This window comes from Buteo buteo, chromosome 16, assembly GCF_964188355.1.
Source record: "Buteo buteo chromosome 16, bButBut1.hap1.1, whole genome shotgun sequence".
Lineage (NCBI taxonomy): Eukaryota > Metazoa > Chordata > Aves > Accipitriformes > Accipitridae > Buteo > Buteo buteo.
In genome coordinates this window covers 21,860,794-21,870,054 of record NC_134186.1, presented here as the reverse complement: position 1 = coordinate 21,870,054, position 9,261 = coordinate 21,860,794, and the positions used below count along the sequence as shown (strand labels likewise).

The 9,261-nt window shown below is 42.0% G+C and overlaps 1 protein-coding gene across 1 annotated transcript; it reads right to left on the bottom strand.

The window, feature by feature from the left end:
- Positions 1-7,299: 7,299 nt before the first annotated feature.
- On the bottom strand, positions 7,300-8,651 carry C16H11orf91 (chromosome 16 C11orf91 homolog). The gene is made up of 2 exons (XM_075047180.1): positions 8,300-8,651; positions 7,300-7,370 (listed from the first exon to the last, which is right to left on the bottom strand). Exons 1-2 carry the CDS (start codon positions 8,649-8,651, stop codon positions 7,300-7,302), a joined length of 423 nt encoding a protein of 140 aa, XP_074903281.1.
- Positions 8,652-9,261: the final 610 nt, after the last annotated feature.

Below are 9,261 nucleotides of genomic sequence, written 5' to 3'. Positions count from 1 at the left end.
AAAAATAATTGTTGTTTTAAGAAGTGCCTGACTTTTCATAAAATCCCACGCTCAATTCATTCCCAAGGAGTAGCTTGAAACTATATTACATTCTGTAAATAATTTTGTAACTTTATAAATACGTATTTACATACTAGGCAATAATGGGTCCAAGGGATTGTAAATCATACAGAAAGTTGATTCCACTGAGTACAATATTTAGAGAGGAGGTGAATTTTTCTTCCAAAGTATGTCCCTCTTCATTGCAGCTCAATGCATTTCTATGCTTTGTAAACCAGTGTCTGAACACCGTAACACACACTGGCATCAGCTAAAATACCGTATATCTGGCAAGGAGCATTGACTTTTGCAGCCTCCAGTGGAACTTTGTAAAGAGTGCCTGTGTATATGATTAATTTTTTAAACTATTAAACAAGAAATTTGTGCGTCCTTAACTCTGGCTTTTTTTGCAAGGAATCAGTGGCTTTTAGGTCCTGCATCACCAGCAAACTTACCTAATAGATACCTTGAGATGTGATGCAGCAGCAGAAGAATACAGCAGCCCATGCCAGGGATTCACCAGGATCTAAAAAGCCAAGTGACTGTAGTAGAATAGGTGGTAAAACTTCTATTTCAGCAGTGGATGGACACTGAGTAATTATGAATTGATTACTATGGCAGGTCAAAGAGTTTTGAATTTAACTGCTTGGAATCAGTTTTATGTATTTAGTTGACTTTTGATTTCTTCATTTGTTAAAGCAGTGCAAAAATAGCAACATTAACAGCATATTCTGTTTCAGAGTTATAAACTTGGGAGATCTGAATGTAAGTAAACTTGAGCTTCATTCTTCGTCCTTGCCTTTATTTACTACTTTCAGCACTGCAAGTAGGAAAGAAACCCAAAACAACACTTTACCCTCTGCCAAATTAATTTTAATATTTCTTTCTATGACAAAGAGACTGGGAAGGCTTTTTTCATTTCATGTTGGTGTTGGGTTCTTCAAACTCTATTCAAAGTCATATTGGATAGAAAAAAAAAACAGTGAAGCCAAAAATTTTGGAAAATAAGATAGAACCCATCTTACTGAGGCTTGAATTTTGGTTTAGGATTTAGCAACCCAGCAGAAACAGCTCAGACCCGACAAAGGGTCTGTTCAGGGCAGTTCTTTGAGTCTCGCTAGAAAGGACATGTGTACAGTGCAGATATTGCTATGTTCTTTGACTTTTTATTTTCATTTAATGTCTTTCTTGCCTGTGCTGTGCATTCTGAATTTGACTTTATATTGGTGTACACAAAGAGGTGCACTCTTTAGCTCACTGATATACTGCTGGTGTGATAGAAGTAGTAACCAACATACGTGATATAATTTTTAATTAGCTATGGCACTGTTCTTTGGCCCTTGTTCTGCTTTGTGATACTTACAGATGTCATATTAGTATTAAGAAAAAACATGAATACAGGTAATGTCTTCCACTGAAGTTACTGGCAAACCACCTGCTCACTTCAAGGAGAGCAGGACTGATCCAGTATTCATTCTCTCAGTGAATTAGCCATCACAAGTATCTTAAAATTCTGCAAAGAGAGGAAGGATGCTGTCTGGTTATGGGTAGCTGGAAATTAGGAGACTGGAGGTCAGTTGACCCTTCTTCAGAATTTCAGATTGGTTGTGGGCAAGACGCTTAATCTGACTATGCCTCAGCGTCCCTGTCCGTACAGCAGGGTGAAGAGGACTGCCTCTCCTCACACCCCTGGTGAGAGGCTGAACTCACCGATAATGTTAGAAACACTGAAACCCTGGAGTGCAAGTGGTTACTTTAGTATGAAGCACTGTTTATTATTTCATAGAGCTTGGTACTTGTGCGAGACTATAAATTACCTGTTCCTCTAGTAGCATTTAAATATACATGAATTTACAAGAAAAAACCCCACCTCCTGATACTATTTCAAGATGTTCTAAGAAGCCTTTCCACTAACAGCTTCTACACTTTTTTACAGAGATGTTACATCAATAAATTGTCTCACTTCCCATGCAACAGATCTCACTTCCTGATGAAATGAACTTTTCTTACATCTTTGAATTATGGAAAGGACTAGCTCTGCATGATTACAAATATCCATATCATCTTTGTTGTTCACAGCTTGATTCACCTAAACTGTAATGGCTGTGTCTGTGAAAATTGCTCAAAATTTATAAGTGTTTCAGCTATAAATGGGAAAATTAGTTTTCTGAAGCCACTTAAGAGCTGCAAAACTGAGAGTGATTTGTAAAGCCAAGTCTAGGGATTAAACTGAAAGAGGAAGAAAATAATTAATTAAAATTTTATACTATGCAATCAGAAGGGAAATCTCCAAGAACTTGTTCCTTTGCAATTACAAATGTAAAACCATACCAATGGTAGAATTTTACATATCACTGAAAAGGAGGCATTTAAAATGTTCTGGGTCATTACCAAATGGCTGTGTTTTTACTCTGGTGATTCTAGAAATGAAGCTTACAAGTACATAGAATAGTTTCTTTCATGTTAGTGGCTATAGCTTAGTTGAAGTTGTACGTGTTTTTCTTGGCAATTTTGCACATTAAATAAAATATGTCTTAAAATCGATGTTGCTACTTATTGGTTATTCCTGCCGTGTCCTTTTGAGTAGATCAGCTGCTTTAAAGCATAAGCATGCTTTTCCCTTGGTGCTGCCAGGCTCCTGGGTTCTGTAGGGGTCCCGCTGCTCATGCTCTCAAGGCAGAGCTTGGCAAAAGACAGGGAAGGAGTTTTAAGAGCTCCACTAGTTAAAACCATGTATTTCAGCAGGGGCGTTCCCTCTGAAGAAAGGTGTTTGCTTACCTTACGGAGGTGAGCAGGACAGTAACCAGCAAGCCCGTGGGTTCTGAGGACATCTTGTGATCCTGTCTTTCCTTTGTGAATTTTTGTTCTCACCTTAATATCCTCTATGCCTTCCCCTAGTATTCAGTCAGTTACTGTGGTTTTTATTGGTATTTACTCAGGCCTGTTTCCTGCTGTCAGTCTGAAGTGACATTAAAAGAAAAAGGAAAATGCAGGTATGTGCTTTTTGACAGTACTGCTTTTGTGTAATTTGTGATGCAGGAAATTTGGAATAAAAAGTTCATTTTACTACAAGGAACACATCTAACCCCTTCCTCCCTCTCTTTGTAGTTTCAGAGACAAAAGGAGGCAGGAAAGGATCCTACCAAAATAGAGGATAAATTAACTTCCTAGTGTACATATCACTACTAAAGTTCTGGACAGATGGTATATTTAAGATACAGTTATATATATATATATGTTGTAACTGTGAGTGATTAAATTGCCTCAAGGGGTTGTTCTGACTTCTCTCAAGATATAGCAAAATCTCAGCCTACTTTGCAAATGTATGTTTTTAGTGTGTAACATTAAACAACTGAGTAGTGTTATTAGTATTTCCTTAGAAAGGCCAAATGCACCACTTATCGACTGCTTTCTGATTAGCACCTCTTGTGGCACCTCTTTGATTCAGTATCTAGATGTCTGATCTTAAGAAACACTGCCTCCCAAACAAACAAAAGAGGACAAGTTTCCTAGAGTTAAGTGCTGCTCTTGATTTTCCCTACTTTATGTTGAGATATTAGCTCTGAATTTTCAGGACAGGTGAATCTGTCATACAGCATTCACTGCTGAAAACAGAAAAATAATTTTATGAGAGCTTAGTGCTTTTGGATTTCCTCTGTAATCTGTCCCTGAGCTAATTAAGGCAGCTTTATTTGAAGATTAATTCACATTCTAATGAGCCATTGTAATAAGGCTGAGTATGTATTTGGAGAATTTTAATGTAGCAAACTCTAAAATAAAGCAATCTGAAATTTGATGGACCCAACTGTTTGGTATAAAATACTTTAAAGCTTAAATGCATTCTTGTTTCAAATGGCTTTGTATCTATTTCTTCCCCACCATAAAACAGCCAAGGCCGCTTCAGGTTTCGGAACTGAAAGACCTGAGGGCATTCCTTGGGGAGCACACGAGTATCACTGGGGGGGTAGGCAGGGCTCTTTCAGCAAGACAGCTGTCATTGCTCAGCCCTCAGGTTGCCTGAGAAGATGTGACATTGCTTTTTGAGAAGCCTGTGTTAAGATTTGGGAAAGGGAGCAACCTACTGACGTTTTGAGATCTCTGCCCGTGTATCAAAATCATAGCCTGATGTTTCTTTCTTGAATGCAGTGGGCATAGATTTGTTGAGTCACACGGCAGGTATATGAAAGAGATCTGAGCTGTGCCAGCATCTAATTATCAAGTTTAGCCTTCCCTATGCAGTCTAAGAGAAGAGAAACAATTAAAAAAAAAGACACATGCTCCATGATAAAAAAACTGCAGTAAGAATGCTCATTCTATTTTGTTCAATGTATGTTTAGTTTTTACAAAGGAAACAATAAATAGATCAGTTTTCAGATGAACCCATAAGTGGAAATTACTGTAAGTAAAAAGGTCAGGTGGAAACAGAGAAGAAAAATAAAGGTAAATAAAGTGTTCATGAACAAACGAGAATCAACATATGTGCCGTTATGTTTAACTGGATGTTTGTCCAGGCTGTTAATACAAGTTTATTACTCTCTTGCCAAATTCACGCACATGAATGTGTTAGTATTTCCAGCTGAAAGTACAATCAGTGATTCTTTCCTGGCAGAAATATTTCATTGTATGTCCCGTGCTTCCCCTACAGTCTCTGAGTTACTTTTGGAGGTGCTACTTTACACACAGAAAGCCAAATTGGCTTTCCAGTGAAGATAGCCACCATCCTTTAATGATCTTCTTGGAACGCCGAGATGCTTCAGTGAAAGGGCTTTGACCAAAGCATCCTGATAGCAGAGTGTTGTGGCTGAAGCTGGCCAAGGAAAACCATTCTGTCTTGTTCTGGCATGCGAACCAAATGATTTTTTTCAGTAGATGTGTGTCCCCAGGCAACTTAAATTGAGATTACATATTAAGTTAAGTTATTCCTTGCATTATTACCCGGTAATTAAACATGAAGTGTTGCTTTAACATAAAGGCCATATGACAAAGTGAACAACAGATGGAAAAAGATTTAAACTGCATGCTGGGAAAAGTAGCTCTGTTTCAGCCAAGAAAACCTGAGTGAATAATGACTGATCAGAGCTGGATGCCAAGTGGAAGAGTTGGTAGAAGGTATGGGGAAGTAACAGTTAGGAAGCAGGGATCATATGTAATGGAAATCCTTGTAGGCCCTTGCAATAACCATGGAAAACCTGGAGTGGTTTCGGAGTGAAATTATTCTGGAGATTTGGGAAAATGAAGATAGTTCCTCTGCTACCTAACTTGATTTAAAAGCTCTTACTTCTGCCTTTGAAGGCCCCTGTATATTGGCCCTTTTTGTCCTGTCCGAGTTTGTCTTCTGGTATTTATTTTTGGCACTAATACAGCTCCCATTGTCATAGTAATTAATAATTTCAGTATCTGTTCATGGGTTTAGCCTCAAAACTCTCAGAGACTTTTTATCCTCATTCTGCAAGGGAGCTGTAAAACACTGAAGTCCAGCTTTCTGAGGTATTTCGGTAATAATTTGGTTCTTTAGGCACCTAGATCTATCTTTTGTATATTTACTGCCTCAGCCTCCAAGACGTGGTTGGAAAGAGAGATAAATCATCGGTGATTACGTGAGCATTTCCTGACCAGCTGTAAAAATACCAAAGCCCACTTTGGAAGTTACTTGTGCTGTGCTGTCTGGAGTAAAATAGCTTAAAAGATGCCAACTAGTGAAACAGAACTGTTTAGCCAGAAGCACAATGTCATTAATTAGGCTCTAAAGAGCTAAGCAGCAATTAAATGGTGCCAAGGTGGGCTTAAAGAGTGGATTTAAGCCGGCCGAAGAGGGAGGGTGTTTATATTGGAGGGAACGATGGATTTGGAGGGTGAAGGGGGGAGCTCGCGGCAGCTACTCTTGACCCGCGTACACCTGACCCTGGCCTTACCACCCGCCACCCAGCCCTGCTCAGGCTTTGTTTCATTAAAAAGCGTATTGATTAGCAGATAAAACCGTGAATCGCCATATCGGTGGAGACGCCCGGCTGACAGTGGCAATTGCGGATGGTAAGATTCTGTTTAAGATCTCCTAGCTGCTCTGATAAAATGTGATTATTATAGTTTGCTGATTGACAAATGGGAGTTATCAGCTGGATATTTTTTTAATATAAACTCTGTGTAGGGTAGATCAACATCTGGCTGGAAAGATTAAGATAGTAAAAGAGTAAATGCGGTAATAAGCAGTGACAGGAGATAAGATTTTGATACTGTATTGTGTTAAAATGCTTCACAGTCAAGCAACTTGACCACAGTTTAAAAAAAAAAAAAGATTAAAATATTACTCTCTAAAAAAAAGCTGCTTGCCAAAATATGATAGCTTCAGGGTTGGTAACTTTATTATTTCATGCTGCCACCTACTGCTCTTGAATTAGAACAGGAAGAAGTAATTGGTGTCTTTTTATCAGTCTGATGAGCTTATTTACTACTTCGTTAGGTTATTCTCAATGCTATATATGGCATTACTTTTTTAATGGCAGATGTTCTCCAGATCTTCAATCTGTCATCGCCGCCTCTGTCCATTTTTTCTCAGGAAAGGACATGCATTCCAAACATACAGATGTTGTCACTCCAAAAACTGCCACAGGCTTTAGCCTAAGTGCTATTAGTCCTAAAATAATAGTAAAATGTTAGTTGAAAGTCAATGTTATACAACTATTCTGTTAAAAACTAACTCAAGCCGTAACTACTGTAATTTCACTGAAGACAATAAAAGAATACACTGTGATTGTTTGTAACAAAGATTTTTTTTTTATGCTGAAGTGAAAGTTGTTTTCGAAAGTTTGCTTAGAAGCATAGGACTTCTGACCATATCTATTTACTCTCAGTTGCACTTACTTAATGTACTTAGAAGTAAAACAAAACCACTCCCGTATTTTGTATTGGAATTACTGTGTTTCCCTGCTACATCTATCTTGAACATCATCAGTGGACTGCTAGGAATCCGGACATCCAGACAGTGTTAATTTCTTAGTGTTTTTGAAGAAAATATTATCCATCCTGTTTGCCTATAGTAGTTGGAGAAAAAATGTGAAAATACTACATAGTAGTGTTATCAGTAACTAGTATTAGGCAAATAATACACCAAAAAAGTCAACAAGAAAATATACTGTATTTTTTGTTTTGGTAGAAGAATAGCATATAATAAGTAGAAAAAATAATATCGAAGATCCATTAAAACACTCTATGGTAATATAGTGACAGAATATCCAGCTGAAATAATCCTCATCCTGTTGGTGGTTATTTCTTCAGCTTCTGCCTTGCTTTCATGCCTTGTATCTTTTCTTCTTTCAGTGCCTTCAGAAGTTTATCTAAACAGGAATGAAACATAACTTGCCATTAATTTTGTCATTAATACTTTACAGTACTTCTAAGAAAATCAAGTAACGTGTTAAGCAAACTAGTAATATTCCTTACAATTTCTTGCCTAACAAATATCGGAAAACTAAAGTTTCTCACATGTATTGAAAATAATAGGTATTAAAATGGAGAAAGGTCTGTATTGCTATAACAAAGGAAAAAAACCTATTAATTTCCTGTTCTGAAAAGTAAATGTATGCAAACCACCTATCACAATTTCTTTAGGACCTTCCTTTGAATGTGTATGTCTGATGGACGTTTTTTCTGTGTTCTTGTAACCTCTGCACTCCTGAAAGTTTCCTGACTGGCAGCCTGTGGCCTTGAAGGAAATGGTGAGCACCGTATCCTTAATAATTGTTGGCCTCCCTACTGGAACTCTCAGTAATCACTATCTGCTGACCTATTTTATTTCCTGTATTTCCTTCATGGCCAGCAGGTTTTAAAATTAAAACGCCAAAGTTATTTCACTGGTTTTTTTTGACACCTCCAACTATCTGCGGTCATCGGTCGCCTTTATTTTACATCGATTTACAGCCGCAGATCTCATTAGTAGTGGATCCATTTTGCCTGTACAAACTCCCCCTGATTTCCGCGGCGTCTCAGTTGTTTTTTTGCTAACGCTTCATGACTTCGGGGGTTCTGTTCTGTTGTGCAAAGGTAACCGCAGCTGCAGTTCCGGAGCCTCCTTTAATCCGGGCCCTCGGCCGGCTGCCCTGACCGGTGTCGGGGGCAGAGGACACCCTTCGCCCCCCGCACCCTCCGTGCTCCCCCGGGCACCCGCGGCCCGCAACGATGAGGTGCGGGGCACCGAACCCGGGGAGCCTCACAGCCCACTGCTCGACGGCCCCGGGCCTGTGCCCTGCCCCGGGGGGACACCCACACTGCTGGGCGTCGAAGCCGTCGCCGACGAGCGCCGAGAGCTCCAGCTCCTTGAGGCGGATGCCCAGCTCGCAGATCTCGCCCTCCAGCTGCGGCTGCTCCCCGGGCCGCCTCCTCGCCGCGCCGCCCTCCTCGGCACCCGCCGCCGGGCAGAAGAAGCGCAGCGGTTCGTAGGCGACGGGCGCCAGCCCCGCGGCCCAGCGGGGAGCCCCGGCGGCGGGCGGAGGCGGCTGCCGCGGCCCCCCCGTGGCCGCGAAGGGGATCCCGGGGCCGTCGGGGGCGGGCCGGCCGGGCTCGGCGCGGTCGTGGAAGTGAGGGAAGTAGAGCGGGCGCGGCGGGCGCTGCTCGGTCATGGCGTCGCCCGGCGGGCGCCAACGGCGGTCGCCCTGGAGACGGGCCGGCCTCGAGTCGGGCTCGGGGCCCCTCCATCTTGGGGCGTCGCGGGCCGAGGCCGCGGCCTCGCCTTCCCCGCCTTCTCCCGCCGCTCTCCGACCTCGCCCCGCGGCTGCAGCCGGGCAGCCGCCTCCCCTGAGGTGAATTTTGAATCTCCCGGCGTCGAACGGGACCGGGCTGGAGCGCGGCTCCGGCTGGCGGCGGCAGCAGGGCTGAGTTTCCCCGGGAGAGGGCAGGTGTTTCACCCGGCGGTTCTGCTTCTGGGCGGGGGACGTGGTGTTTCGGGGGGGTGAAAGTAGCTTTTGTTAGAAGCAGCGAGGAAAAACCATCTCTTGGCGGTTTATTCTCGGGCTGCGGGTGAAGTAAGGGAGCCGGATCGTGGGCATGAAGGATGTTTGTTGGTGGTGAGATTAGGGGAAATTTCACCTTGCTCACAGGAAGGTAATGCTCAGCATATCTGATGTTCAGGTTTATAGGGTGGGTTTTTTTGGAGAAGGGGGGGTCTTCCAACCCAGAAAACCTTCCCTGATTTGAGTATGAGACCTGCCATTAGTATTGGCGAGCTGGTTG

Excerpts from the sequence above, each read along its gene's own strand:
- C16H11orf91 (XM_075047180.1), bottom strand. The coding sequence starts at position 8,651 with ATGACCGAGCAGCGCCCGCCGCGCCCGCTCTACTTCCCTCACTTCCAC. Across the intron at positions 7,371-8,299 it reads CGGCTTCGACGCCCAGCAGT|ATAAACTTCTGAAGGCACTG; the intron begins GTGGGTGTCCCC and ends ATTCCTGTTTAG.